The sequence below is a fragment of the Trichomonas vaginalis genome, chromosome IV (assembly GCF_026262505.1).
Source record: "Trichomonas vaginalis G3 chromosome IV, whole genome shotgun sequence".
In the NCBI taxonomy this organism is placed as follows: Eukaryota; Parabasalia; order Trichomonadida; family Trichomonadidae; genus Trichomonas; species Trichomonas vaginalis.
Genome location: NC_067206.1, coordinates 696,306 through 711,211, shown reverse-complemented (window position 1 = coordinate 711,211; position 14,906 = coordinate 696,306). Strand labels below are relative to the sequence as shown.

The following is a 14,906-nucleotide window of genomic DNA, read 5'->3' as shown; positions in this document are numbered from 1 at the left end:
GAGCGGCGTACATTTCATATGAGTAAAAATATAGAATAGTTGGATTTATATGTCATAATAGAACCCACTCCGACCAAGCTTTACTTTCTTCCTGACTGAGTTTTTAACTCTTCTTTTTCCTTCATTGCCCTCTGCTTGAAGTTGTTGCATCTTTGCATTATGTTCATCTAGTATGTTGCAAATTTCCCATGTCCTTTTTGCCTTTTGGCTCTGGTCGCCCATCTCAGGTAACCTATATCCTAGAAAGAGTTTGTCATAGTCTGTATTTGAGTCTTCGCGTATTGTTTGCATGACTCTTTCCTGAGTTTCCGGTTCAAGCTCTTCAAACAGAGCTTGTCCATATGGAATAAGCTCGTTTCCAAATATATGTTTTTGTAGCCATTCTGGTTTTCTTTCCATGTTACCAATAATATCTTTTGTGAATGGGAAAGCTTTTACCCAATGTTTCAGTCTTGCGTCATTTATTTCTGTAGTTGGTTTTATTTTGTCAAGGAACATGTTTTTCAATACTAACATTTCATTTGGTACTGTCCATTTGAGTTTTCTTAAATATTCATCCCTTCTCGGTTCATTGTCTGCAAAGTAAGTTTTTATGACATTTTGCAAACTTTCGTTTGCAAGGTCATGTACAATAGGTTCTCTTCCTTCTGTCTCCCTAACTTTCTTTCTAAACTCTTCACCAAATATACCATCTCTATGGTTCTGTGTAGTTCTTTGAGATAAATGTTCTAGAACGTCAGGTGTTATATTTCCATCAGCCATGTTCATTTCATACTGGTTCAAAATATCTGCATCTTTCATATCTTTCAATGGCATTAAAGCCGCGCTTAAAATACCAGCTATATCTCGTTCACCATTGACTTCCATTGCGTCTACAACTTCTTGGAATTGTGGTTGTAAGTTTATGAACCACCTATCCGGATTAGCTTTATGACCCCATCTCATTGTAGTTCCATCGTCTGCAGAAACAAAAGTAGGTTTGTTTCCATCTTGGTTAGGTTCTGAATGAACTTTAAACAATGTTTCATTTCTATATGTTTTCTTGAAATTTAACCTTTTATTTTCACCGAGTTCATCCGAAGATTGAACGTTAAATGCTCGTAAGTAAAAAGGGTTGTTGTATTTGTGTACATTTTTTTTCAGTTCTTCCATTCTATGCTGGATATTTTCATCTGATGTTGGAGTCTTTTGTATGTCGGCAAACATTTTTCGATATTCTTCTACTATGTCAGCCGAATTTTTTTTAGACTCTTGGAAATATTCCATATTCTCCGCATACTCTTGTTGAGGGTCAAGATTTTTCGGCTGTTCCAAATCTTCATCTAGTTCTGTGAAGTTAGTTTCCAAAGGAAGGACTTGTTCGTTTCCTTCAGGCTCTTCTAGCTGTTGTTGCTGAACTATTTCTTCCATGTCTGGTTGTATCTGAACTTCTTCCTGTGGAGTTTCTTGTACCTCATCTGCTGGCATTTCATATATTCCGAGACCGTTTTCAACAATTTCCCTATCTACGTCATCCGCATTCATAAGCTTTTGTTCTTTCGTTCCGTCTCTATTTTTTACGCGTTTCATGACGAAAGTTGAATTGTCATTTAGCTCTGACATCAAATATCTCGGAGTAAATTCATCCATGTCATTTGGATGATATGCTATTAAATCATATCCCTTAGCGAGCTTGTATTTTCCAGGTTTGAGATTATATCCGTTTTGGTGCTGAGCCATAAAGCTAAATAGGTTCGGGTCAGTATTTCCATCCTTGAACTTTCTAATAGCTTCTTTATATCTGTCACTAAAGTCAACAGTATCTGGGAAACCACACTCTTCTTTAAGCATTTTTAAGAATTCTTGGTTTCCTTGTTCTCTACTTCTTTTATGTCCTTGCTCTGTTTGTGGTTGTTGTTGTGCAGGGTTTTGAACTGTTGGTTGCTGTGCTGGTTGTTGTGTTGGTTGTTGTGCTGGTTGTGGAGGTGGTTGTTGTGCTGGTTGTTGTGCATGCCTGTGTCTGTGTCCATGTGACGATGTAAATGTTCTAGGTAGTCCTGGTGCAGGTGCTTCTCTTGGAGGGTTTGGTGGTATATAAGTTCCACCAGCTGGCACATATGTTCCATCTGCAGCGTAATGTCCTACCTGACTTTTCGTTTTTAAGAAAGCATTTACTAGGTCTGTTTTGGTCTGTTGTAACTCTTTTTCTTGACTTTTCACAACAGTTGCTCTAACGGCGTCATAGGCACTTTGAACTGCCTGTCTCGTTGCTGCATCTGTTATTTTCGTCATATTTTGTGCTACTTCTTTTAACTCTTTGTCGAAACCTTCAGACTTCAGTTTCTTTCCAGATGAGAAGTCGTTCACTTGTTTCACCTTACAATGAAGAGCTTCGAAGGCGTTCTTAAAGTCAGCATTTGTTAAAGCTTCATTTGAACTGTCTTCATCCGCTTGTATTTTTGTCCTTATTGACCCTATAAGTTGGGCTGCTTTAGCGTTGGCTTGGGCATCTAACCAGTCATTGTTAGCTTTTATATATTCTGCGCTTTTCATTGCCTTTTGCATGGCTGCGTCGTTATTTTTACTTTCTTGTGCTAAGTTTTCATACTGTACGGTTTGGTTTTGCAACTGTAAAAGTTTTTCTGCCTTTACATTTGCTTCAACTTCTTTTTTATACTCATCGCTATCCATATATGTCTTCAGGGCTTTTTGTTTTATTTCTTCATCTTTCAGTACTTTATATTGAGTAGTATGGTTTTTCAAATTTATGACATCTTGTTCCATTTTTGCTACTTCTGCTGCTTTTTCTGACACTTTTTTCGCATATTCCTCTGTACTTAGTTCTTTCAGTTGTTCTTCTTTCTTCTTTTTCTCTACGTTTAACTCATTGAGTTTCTTTGTGTGTCTGTCATATTCTAGTTTCTTTTCGTTTTCACTTATTTGTTTCTGTATGTCTATGTTTGACTTTTTGACATCTGTTATTTGATTTTTGAGTGAACTCAAATTCATTTGACTTTGAGGGTTATAAGCTGTTCCGTCTGCAGCTCCACCATAGCCTGCCATTTTCGCTAAAAGTGCCGCTCTTAAACCTCCACTCTGTGCACCAATAACTCGGTTTAAAAGCATAGGGTTGCTTGACATTTGTTGCAACATAGTGGGGTCATTCATAATTTGTTGTTGCAACTGTTGTTGTGGTGTTAGTTTTACTATTGGATGTTTCAATGCTCTCTTCCTCTTACGTATATTCTTACGTAGCTTACGTGGCAATTTTAAGTGAAGTAAAAAACGGTTTTTGACAGATGTTTATATGACACTTTTTGTTCAGCACAAAAAACTACTCGGTCAAAGTGTTGTCAGTTTTGTAAAATAACCGTCCTATCTTTTTAAAAGGGGAAAGGCTTCTCAAAGTATACTTCCTTGGAACGCCTGTAACTTTTCCTGTAGCGACGATAGACCCTTACTTGTCCGGACAAAGTTATACTATTTTGAGTGCTCTACAAAAAAGTCAACGGCGACGACTCTCAAAAACCGTTGTGTAAAAAGTTTTACCGTTGGACAAAAAAGTATATATAGAAAACAAAAAACGTTTATAGTTCATTCAATATTTGAGATGGAACGGTTTGCCAACGGTAACTATTAAATAAAATAAAAAAATAGAGGGGGTTACCGTTGACGAAAACGGTTTATTTTAAACTTTTCTATGAGTAGTCCGAAAAAAACAGTTTATTTTTCTAATGGCATTCGCTAGCGTGTTCGCTCCAAATTCACCTGAAGAAATTGCTTGCAAACTTTCAGCACCCACAGGTTTAGAGCCTCAACATCAAACTGCAGCATCTACACATTCTCCAAGCAGAACAGACAATTCGCTCAATCCAAAGCCACTTTCACTACCAAAAACAATACCAAACGAGCTCCGTATTACAAAGAACCACAGCAACGCTGAACTACGCAAAATACTACTCAGATTGTCTGAAGAATACTTCAATTCAAAGCCAGAAGAAAGAGTTCCTGCAACTTTTAACAAAGAATATTGTGAACAACTCAACAAAGTTCTTGCAGACTTTACCAAACTACAAAAAGAAACACCTGACCCATTCGAATTAGGTGACACAATTGTCAACTATTTTCCAACAATAACAAAGATAATGGTTGACAGAACTATATGTCAGCTTATTGAAAGTCTTCCACCCAAAGCTGCAAAACAAGTCGAACAGTTTTGGGTCGAATTCAAATTAAAGAGTTACGGATATCAGGATGACGAAGAAGAACGTGAGTACGGACAAGAAACAGCAAAATGGCAATGTCTTAGCTCACTCAACCCCAAGTTCAATCAAATTTTTCATTATTTAAACAGAAACAACACAATTCAAGTACGCAAAATTGCTATTCATTTCGTTAACCAAGCAGAAGACATTGAAGAAGGAGACTCTATCTCAGTTTATGTTTGCTACTGCAAGTTTTTTCAAGGACGAATTTGGAGGACCAATTCTCATGCATGTCTTCAAGCCACGTCAGCAACTCTACGTTGAAACTGAAATAACACTCATGCATGGAATGTATCTCAAGTTTGAAAGCCAATTGGAAAAACACATACAACATTTGGCTTTCATACATTCAGTTCGATACACCAGATGACTTTGATGTTGAAGAAAGACTCTACTCAAGAAGATGAACCACAAGACTCACCTGATGATGACGAATTTGTACCCGAGAGAAGAATAAAATTCAAGAACACCATCAGAAGACGACCAACAAATGGCAGATGCAATGGACAGTCAAGTTCCATGAAACTAAACATCTAATTTTACCTCAATTCCAACTTTTTTTAAACATTTCAGGGCTAGAAGGGCGCAGCCCCTGGGCCCCACTTCCTTTTTTTTTTTTTTTTTTTTTTTTTTTTTTTTTTTTAATTACATCGGACACAAGTATCAATATTCAAAAAATTTAAATCATTGATAAATTTTTAAATTTTTGAAAAACTCAACTTTATATGGTGATGAATAATTTCTATTTTTATGATCGATTTTCTTTCTCAAATTTGAAAATATTCTCTTCAATATTTGCAAAATAAATTTTCACCATTATTCTCTTTTCAGGTTAGTTACCATTTCAAACATTCGATCTAGCTTTCAAATGATTCAGTTGTATTCAAAAAATAACGTTTTTTCTTCATTGGTCAATTTTTGAATGATTTTATTTTTGATTCAATTTTAATTATATTATTCCGGTTCTTATTGTATTTAAAAATCGATGATATATATATTTTTTCTAACGTTAAAACCTTTTCAAATTTATTTTCAATTGAATAATATTATAAAATGAATCAAGAAGCCAGCGTTTCTAAGTCAGCAGCAAGTCAAAGCACTAGTCTTGCAGGTTCAGAAACACTCTACCAGGCTACTTCTAGTAAATTTGATTCTGTTTTTCCAATTTTTGATCACATGATGCAAAAAACAAAGTTACCTGCTTGGTTTATGAGTTTATGTGCCGTATTCCAGCTTTTCCAAGTACTTTCAATTGGATTTTGGATCTACGCACCCCCGTATCAAAGAGCAACTGGTACTTGGAAGAAAATTTACTATTGGGCTCTTCAAATATGTACATTCCAGAATCCGAATGAATATACAGTTTCTCATCTTACACAACTTTATATTTGCCTAGCTGTATCATTAACATCATTTGTTTGGGTCTACTTTTTGATTTATTACTATAAGAAGTTCCTTACGATTCCAAATATATTCCTATACATCACATCATTTGTAGTTGATATAATCGATCCAATATTCATTATTCCTTCTGTTTACGTATTCTGCCATGGTATCACTGGTGTTCACTATAATTATTCGATTAGCTTTATTGCAGAAATAGTTGTTGGACTAATATCATACGGTGTTAATCTATTTTCATTCTGCGAAAGCGCCTTATTAAAATCTCGCTCAGTTGTATTGACCAACTTAACATTTCCATTATTCGATGCATCACCAATTATAATGTGGGTCATTATTACTTCATTCTTTTGCATTATCTCTGCAATAATGGTATTCTTCCAAGATTGGTTTTATGTAGTACTCGGCGTTGCCCACGTCATAATGACAGTATACATTGTATACAGAATATCATTTGTTCCATTCTATGAAATATGGCGTAACGCTATTTGCATGGCATTTGGAATCACAACAATTGCTCTTGATGTCAATTTCTTTATATTGTATGCATTCCAAGATCTCACATATAACTTTACGATCATTGTTTTCATTGCATTTATGTTCTTTGGATACATTCTATGCAGGGTATTTTTCATCCTCCGTGTTAAGAAGATTCATGATAAGTTGCAGAATCAAACAGAAGATATAAACCTTCCTGATTACTTTTCATCATTAGATATCGATAAGAGCGCATTGAAAGCTATGATGTACATCGTTGTCGGTTTGGCAACACTTGGTGATTATTTCGTTGATGGTTCTTTGACAGATTACATCATTAATAATGCAAATATAGATTCCGCATTAGCTATTCTCCTTCAAGTTGTCACATTCTTCCCATCAGAGTCGAGAAAGATGAATATTCTGTTTAAGAAGCTTGCCATGAAGCGTAAACTTGGTTTTGTTGAACGGTTCCTCATCTACCAGGTCTATAGGATCAAGACAAGAAGATTGGTATCTGATACCAAAGAAACACTTGAAACATTCAACAAGTTGAAGGCAATGAATGATGCATGCAAGCTCCAAATTAGACAATTTTGGGACAAACAAACCTGCGACAATAGTTTTTGCACAGATCTTGGACGAACAACAAAATTTATTGGTCTGAACTTCGACCAAATATTAGGAAACAATCCAAATAATGTGAGAATTACCAATGAATACGCAAACTTCCTTGCTGAGTGCATGTGTGATTTCAATAAAGCAATTGTAACATCGATTAAGGCAGATTTGATTGCAGATGGTAAGAATTTCAATGTTGATGTTTCCTTCCGCTCCGTTGTTAATAAATTCCCTCGCTACTTGAAAGATGGAATCATCGATACTAAGGGAAGAAGAGTTATTAAGAGAGGAGCCACCCAAAAAGCAGATGCATCTGAACAGTCAAGTAATTCCAATGGAAGTGGCAACACCGGCTCAAAAGGCTCATCAGCTAATTTCTCCTCCCAAAGTGTCGACGTTGAACATCAAGAAGCTGTTGGTAAACGTATTTTAAGAGAATCTAAGACAAGATTAGCTTTCCACTCAGCCATTTTCAACTCGCAGCCAATACAATCACCTTTGATTATTTTATGCGCCAGCACATGTCTCATCGTTCAGCTTGTTTTCTTCATTGGTTTCTATAGTTTCTACAAGTCAAAAGTTGAATGGCGTAGAACAATGTATGTTGATTTAACAAACTTAGGTGCAGGCAGATTCTACACAGATCTTGCAATCTTCTTTACTTACACAGAATGGGCAGCAGAGCACAACAAATATCTCCATGACACGCCTGAAGCTGATGAAATCCTAGGAGATATTTCCATAGATGAAACAACAGTAAAGCCTGTTATTTCGCACGATTTAACACATGTTCAAGCAGCACATACATGCATTTCTAAAGCCAGAACAACATTTAACACATTATTGAATTCCTTGGCTACCTTGGCAGTTGAAAACAATCCATACGAAATTGCTTCTTCACTTCTCAGGCAAGAATCAAAGTACGTTGTTTGCTCTAAGACAAAGAGAGTTGCTGAAATTGATGTTGGCTACAAAGATCAATTGATTGCAAGCGATTTCTTACTATTGCTTGTTGTTGGCCAATTGAACATGAAAGATCTACCTGGCATGGATATCCCTAACCTTTGGAAAGATGATTCATACTGCCAAGTTCTTTCATCTCTATTTGCTTTATGCGATACAAATCAAGAGTCATTCAAATCATTCTTCGATTTCAACATGAATAACGCAAAAGCAATTGAGAAACAAGTATTTTTATGGCTTGTTATTGGCTTAGTTTGTGTCTTGATTTTCTCAACTGTACCAGAATTAGGAATTATCAATTCTTACAACAAATTAGTTGACAAAACACTCAAATCTCTTTTAGAATTGCCTAATAGTGTGAAGGAAGATGCCAAAAAGCCATTGATGATCAATACTGATGTAAGTGAAGATCCAATTGGCATTCAGAAGAAGAATCATTCAGGTGTCATGAAGATTGTTGCTTTGATTTACTTCACTTTTGTTGCAGTAATTTTGCTATGTTATTTCTTCATGTGCTGGGAATCACTATCAACAAATAAAACACTTGATAAGTTGTTCAAATGGTTCTTCTACTCTTGTCAGAGAACTAACTACGCAGCAGAATGCGGTAACGATGCTATTCAGCTCATTTTGATGTCAGATATCGAACAATACATCATGAATCTCAGTACAATAGCTGAAAGAGCTCAGCATGACTTAGATCAGTTGAATTACATCCATAAATCGTTGATGGATGGAAATGATATTGTTGAAGGTTCATTAGGCTTTGATGATGCTTTGGATAAAACAACAATACAAAGTGTCTGTGATCTTGGAAGAGATCCAAAGACAGTTCATGACATGTACGCATGTGCAAACATCAATCAGCAAGTTACAATTTTCAATAACATGGTAGATGACATTTTGAGAAACACAGAAAGCTATGGCGGCGCTATTAATAACCAAGTATCAATGAACGTTTTACATATTTTGGAAGATCACTTCTATCCAGGAGTTTTGGGAACAAATGCAAGACTGAGAACATTGATAACATGTTATTATGATACTGGAATGGCAGAGACAACAGTTTTATTAATTGTAGGATGCGTAATGTCAATTTTAGGTTTCTTCATGGCATTCGAATTCAGAGCATTAGTTAATGAAAATTATAAGATGTTATTGATGCTATTCCATTATTTGTCACCACAAGCAATTGTGGATACTCCAGAGTTGATTGGATTCTTCAAGAGACATCAGAAGACATCTGGACCAGAGGCGATGCCTATTTCTAAGCAGATTGTTATCGATGCAAGCGAATGCATTGTTATTACAAATGAAAACAGTGTTGTAGAAATTGTTAACCAAGCTGTTACAAATAACCTTGGATTGACTCCAGATCAAATGTTAGGTCAAGAATTTGCCAATTTCGTTGGTGCTCAAGATCAAGCCAAAATTACAGGCCAGATTCAATTAATGATGAATGGACAAGGTTCAACAGTCTGGGAAGATCATATTTCAATGAACGATGATTCTGGTGAATTAATTCCATTCTCAATTACAATGATTGGAATGAAAGATAACGATGATGGAGATATCTCATCAATAGTTTTCATTTTGACAAATGAAACCGAAGAAATAAAGAAGAGACAAGCTGCAGAAGAAGCCAAGGCCAAATCAGAGAAGTTGTTATATCAGATTTTGCCAAAGGATATCGTTGTTAGATTGAACAGAGGTGAAAAGGATATTTCTTTCACAATTCCTTCTGCTACAATCTTCTTCATCGATATCGTTAAATTCTCAGAATATGCAGCACTTCTTACACCAACAGAAATTATGGCAAACCTTTCATTGGTTTTCGCAACATTTGATAACATTGTTGCTGAATACGAAAGCATCACAAAGATCAAGCTCATTGGTGATGTTTACATGGCTGCAGCAGGTTTGTTCCAAGATCCAGAAGATCCAAGCCTTAAACACGCTGAAGATGCTGTTAGATGTTGCATTGCATGCAGCAAAGCAATGGAAGAAATCAACATGAAACTAAATGCTTCTCTTGAAGTTAGAATTGGTTGCAACACAGGTGGTCCATTGCTAGGCGGTGTTTTGGGAACTGATAAACCAACATTCGATATCATTGGTGATCCAATCAATGTTGCTGCTCGTCTTCAAAGCACAGATATCCCTGGAAATGTTCAAATTTCTCAGGATACAAAAGAAGCAATTAAAGATTTAGATTTCGAAGTCGAAGAGAGAGGTGAAATCTACTTGAAAGGCAAAGGAAATAGAATCACTTATTTTGTTTCCCTTTCCAACAAACAAAAGCAAGGATTTGAGGGCTCATTCGCAATCAATATCCAGCCAAATGCATAATTTATTATTTGATTTATATGTTATATTAAAAACATTATTTTTATTGAATAACAAAGCATATTTTCTTTTGTATTATTCCAGTTAGAGTAAGGATTTCAATTTGATCATAAAATACTGGATATCTCGTTGATATTTCAGGAATATCTCAAATTTTTTTCAATGTGTGCTATAGTGATGAGCCAAATGGCCGCTGATCTTTACTACATTTTTCCATGATAAGATTTTCAACAACAGAGTTGAAGTCTTTGAATGTGTGAAGTTCATGCCACATACACACTATTACTCAAGTTCAATTAGATCAGCAAAACTAATTTAAGGCTAAGATATTTCACATATCAAATTATAAAACAACCATCAAGGTTTCTATTAGCAATGATAGATCGTCCATAGCCTTGACTTCACACAATGTTATACGAATCTCAAAACGATATAAAAATCTACTCCTCTGTTGTTTGAAGAAAAAAAAAATTCTGATTGTAAAAAAAAATGAGTTTGGGACCATCTGCGTACGAACTAGTAGAATACAGAGAAAAAATGAATGGTGGTTCCGATACATTTGATGAGGTCGTTCTGAACTTGCATTTTTTCTACTTTTGGAACAACGGGGATGAACAATTACTTAATTACATTATATCACAGTCGAATTTGGTTTTTGAAAGCGCATTATATTTGAGGGAGACAGAACATCAAGTAGTGACTAATTGTAGATCAATTTTAATATTCAACCAAGCTAAATCTTACAAAACTTTCGCAAATAAGTCAAATCTTATCGATTATTTATTTAATTTCGCAACTACACTAGATAAACAGAGTCATATAACACAAGATTCGTATTTTGATATAATAAATAACATCACAGGACTTTCAACGTATTTATTTGATAAATTTAAGACAAAAGAATATATACAGATACTAGTAAATAACTTAGATATCGGTGAAAGTTACGTTTTCCTTACTCTTCTCCTCGTAAATGGCAAGGAAATTTCATTCCTAAAATCAATAAAATTTTTAGACATGATTGTCGAAAAAATAGTCGAGAATTCAACAGCATCGAACAATGCGCAGAGTATAATTATTAAATCATTCGATTCTTCTTTATATTCAAATATTATTACTTCATTAATGCGCGAAAACAGACTCGCTCAGATAATTGATAATGCAGTTAAATTACCCGATGCAGAAACAATCGAATTTTTACGATATCTAGCTCAAGAAGCGAGTTATCATTTTGGTATTTCTCAATGGAAAACAGTTATTCATTTAATTGATCTCAGATTAGCAGAATTCATCGATATACTTACAAATCAAGAGATATTTACTCAAATTTCTGAATCTGTGTGTTCATTAGCGATTGCTGTACTAAATTATAGAAAAATTGCTTCAGAAAGCATGAATTCGATCTTCTACAAACTCTCTTCGGACTTTTTCAAGTTCAAATGCAACACTTTTCTCCATAATTCATTTTTGAAATTAATTGAAAGCTACAAATCAAATAAACTGCTTACCAATGAGATCCTTACTAAGTCACAGTTATTTGAGAACATAATGCAAGCGTTTGATTCATTTGATAAGTTGACTTGCGTTTATTGGGGACAGTTGTATCAAATTTCGAAATTAATCAACCCATATTTCAAGAGTAATGACCAGAAAATGATAAATGATTGGACGAATGTGATGAAAATCGTAAATCAAGCGAATAAAATTGTAAATACTTCATATGGCGGAAGACTGCCATTCTTCATGGGATTGCAAAGGTTTAGTTATGATAATATCATTGCCTTTGGAGTCGGAATCTTTTTCATTGTTGCTTTAATATATATTTTAGTGTATGGAACAAATTAAATAGATTGTGTGTAATTTTTAACTTATACTAATACTTTTTCTTTACTATTTTTAGCTGTCTACCTTTTATTGTTTGCATTTGTAATACAGATCTAATTGAATTGAGCTTAACCCACTGTTGTTCGGAAAACATCATATATTGCTTTCTAGATCTGTGCCTATTTTGGAATTATATTGAGAATTCGAAATCAAAAAATTAATTTTCCATTGAATCGGACAATATTTTCGATATAAATAAGTGTCATATGCATAGTAGAATGCCAATATCATAATTTTAAACAAAATAAAGTGAGTGTGGTTATAATAAGGTTCTTGAATTGTTTTGATATTTGCAAAGGTAATTAAATTATCAACAATTTACACATTATCCGTTATATTTTTTTCTCGATCAACAAAATGTAAAGTCCAAATAACGGTTCTCCGATTTGAATTTTTCTCAGATATCTGAAATTACATATGAATCTCGCAGTGAATTATTTTGAACATCCGATAATTTGTTCAATATTCTAAGTAAACCCCAGAATAATTGAAAATTGAATAAGGGATGATTACGAAGAAAATTTAGTCTCATGAATGACTTGAAATTTCACCGCGCAACATGAACTTTCTTCTCATTCATAGATTTCGTTTAGATTCTTTTGTGCATAAAGCTTATTACCCAGTCAATGGCCCCTTCAACTCAGATCATTTAAACAATTTTAGAGTTGTAACTGAGGATTCATTTCTCACATATAAACAGAAAATTGTAATAGAAAATTCTGTGTTTGCGAATACTACCCAATCCGTAATATCCTCATCCTTTGAATCTGATCTGACAATTCAAGAATGTTATTTTTCCTATGTCGAACCAAACGGTGGACTCACAGCTGCCATAGCGGACATGCAATCATGCGGCAGGATATATTTCACTAAAAACTGCATTTTTAATTCCGGAACTATTACAAACAATGGACAAATCCATGCAGGAGCAGTGTATATCAGATGCTATCCATATTGCTATTACAATGTTTCACTTGTTTACAACAGTTTCTTGAAGTCTCCTAGTGGAATGCCATTAACGACTCAATTTTTATTGTATACGCAAACTTTAGCTTTGGAATCGTTTAACTCATCCGTAAACACCCATACAATCCTGGCAAACGTCGGAATCGAGATCGATTTGCCTTACGCCAAAATTACTCAAATGACAATCGAATCGAGACCGCTATCATCTGCTGGCATCCTCACTGTCGATAACGCGATTCTTTACAGAAACATTTTCACGAAAAATCTTTGTACTTGGATAGCAAACGCAGATCGCGCTCTAATCATATACAGGAACATCACAATCATAAGAGGATGCGTAATGGTTCGAAATAGCTTCAGTATGATCGCTGCTCCGATAAATAAAGAATTAAGTAACGATTGTCAGTTATTCGAGTCGAATTTCGATATTGATCCCGGACCATACATTCAAGTCCATACATTTGTGAACTATTCCTACGGTTATACATTCGCATATTACTCATCCGGACAATGTCAAGCGATTTTCATGTCGAGATCGATGTCGCTGACACCATCCCCAACATCTACAATTGGATCTGATAAAATTGCTGATTTAGGACGAAATGTTTTCATAATTATCGTTTCAATTCTTGTTGTCATTGTTGTGATCGTCATAATTTGGTTTATTGTCAAGTCCAAGCTTCAGAAGAACCACCACAAGTATCTCGCGTCCGAATTCAAGTTCTCTTACGATACTTCTGATTATTCCGAAGATAAGAAACAGGAAGTGAAAGTTGAGTCGAAGGAAACATCCCACAACAACGAAATAACAAAGATAACTGATACTTCTTCGACTGAGAAGGTAATAAGCATCGCAAAGGACTCTGAAACTGAATCAGACAATAAAATGCCAAAATTCCAAATTTCCAATGCTGTAAGTACTCCAAAGGATACTGTGACGCCTCCAAAGGAATCCACAAATAACAACTCTTCTGACAGCGAAGATTCTGTTCATCCTGAAATTGATAACTCGTATTCCGACCAGGAACATGAAAACAAGGACCAAAATGATGTTAAAAAATAAAAATATTGTTTTGTTTGTATTAATAGAAAAAAAATCTAAAATTATTTTTTTGATATTTTTGGAATAACTAAAACATAACTCTTGCTTTTAATACATTTTGTCAATTTAATCACTGAGATACCAATTATAAGTTAAGAGACATGAATATTTCGAAATTACAACATTTAATTCTCTGAATATTATTATATCCATTAGCATCAATAAGATTAAATGTATACTTTGATGTGGGAATATCTATTTCACTTAGTTGTTACTTCATTTTTGATGAATGTGAGCATAAATTTTGATGAGACTCCTCTCAAGAAAGATTTTGGATCTTTCTCTTTATATGACATTACATCAGAATCATCAATAACATCTATTATTAAGAGTATTTTTACTCCTGGAACAAGAGTTACATGGAATGATGCTTTTAAATTTGCGCATAACAAAAATTGTACTTATTGCGCTATACTTATCGGTAAACATCTATTTAGTATTTTTTGTCTGCTAGCAGACAGATTTATGTTAATTTAAATGATACATTTATTGATGTTGCATATATTTCAACCAGAGATGAAATAGCAATTTTATCTGAGAAGTATATTGTGTTCTATGACAATAAGCTTACTATTATCAAGACAATCCCAAACCAAAATAAAATTCTTCGAATTGCTTTTTTCAACGACAAGCTTGTAGGCATAACAAAAGCGCAAATCATCTTTATAGAAAATCCTGAAATAAATTCTATTAATATTGATGAATGGACTCACATTTCATATTCCAATAAGATTATCTGCTTTTCTTCAAAACAAATTAATATCATAACTGATGATTATAAAACCATACATCCAGATATCAAATATGACTCAACCAAAGATTTATCTTGCAATAGCGATGGATCAAGGATTTACATCTTGGATAATAATAACAAAGTCACGATTTTATCAAAAGAGAACAAC

At 34.4% G+C, this 14,906-nt stretch overlaps 4 protein-coding genes and 4 pseudogenes across 8 annotated transcripts, besides 1 other annotated feature; 5 read left to right on the top strand and 3 right to left on the bottom strand.

Annotated features, from left to right (window-relative positions):
- Positions 1 to 3,713: part of a mobile genetic element that runs on past the window's edge.
- On the bottom strand, positions 690 to 1,830 carry TVAGG3_0004210 (annotated as a pseudogene). Its single transcript has one exon. A coding segment is annotated over exon 1 (1,141 nt).
- Positions 1,833 to 2,105, bottom strand: TVAGG3_0004200 (protein of unknown function, DUF4106 family; the record flags this gene model as incomplete). The annotated part of the gene is made up of 1 exon (XM_051219728.1): positions 1,833 to 2,105. The coding sequence occupies one exon, from the start codon at positions 2,103 to 2,105 to the stop codon at positions 1,833 to 1,835; it is 273 nt and encodes a 90-aa protein (XP_051104714.1).
- Positions 2,155 to 3,120, bottom strand: TVAGG3_0004190 (annotated as a pseudogene). Its single transcript has one exon. A coding segment is annotated over exon 1 (966 nt).
- On the top strand, positions 3,714 to 3,983 carry TVAGG3_0004170 (annotated as a pseudogene). The gene has a single exon. A coding segment is annotated over exon 1 (270 nt).
- Positions 3,984 to 4,124: 141 nt separating this feature from the next.
- Positions 4,125 to 4,767, top strand: TVAGG3_0004160 (annotated as a pseudogene). Its single transcript has one exon. A coding segment is annotated over exon 1 (643 nt).
- Positions 4,768 to 5,297: 530 nt separating this feature from the next.
- On the top strand, positions 5,298 to 10,055 carry TVAGG3_0004150 (guanylate cyclase protein; the record flags this gene model as incomplete). Its single annotated transcript, XM_001309055.1, has 1 exon — positions 5,298 to 10,055. One exon carries the CDS (start codon positions 5,298 to 5,300, stop codon positions 10,053 to 10,055), a length of 4,758 nt encoding a protein of 1,585 aa, XP_001309056.1.
- A 486-nt stretch (positions 10,056 to 10,541) lies between these two features.
- On the top strand, positions 10,542 to 11,911 carry TVAGG3_0004140 (uncharacterized protein; the record flags this gene model as incomplete). The annotated part of the gene is made up of 1 exon (XM_001309054.1): positions 10,542 to 11,897. The coding sequence occupies one exon, from the start codon at positions 10,542 to 10,544 to the stop codon at positions 11,895 to 11,897; it is 1,356 nt and encodes a 451-aa protein (XP_001309055.1).
- A 534-nt stretch (positions 11,912 to 12,445) lies between these two features.
- Positions 12,446 to 13,974, top strand: TVAGG3_0004130 (uncharacterized protein; the record flags this gene model as incomplete). Its single annotated transcript, XM_001309053.1, has 1 exon — positions 12,778 to 13,965. One exon carries the CDS (start codon positions 12,778 to 12,780, stop codon positions 13,963 to 13,965), a length of 1,188 nt encoding a protein of 395 aa, XP_001309054.1.
- Positions 13,975 to 14,906: the final 932 nt, after the last annotated feature.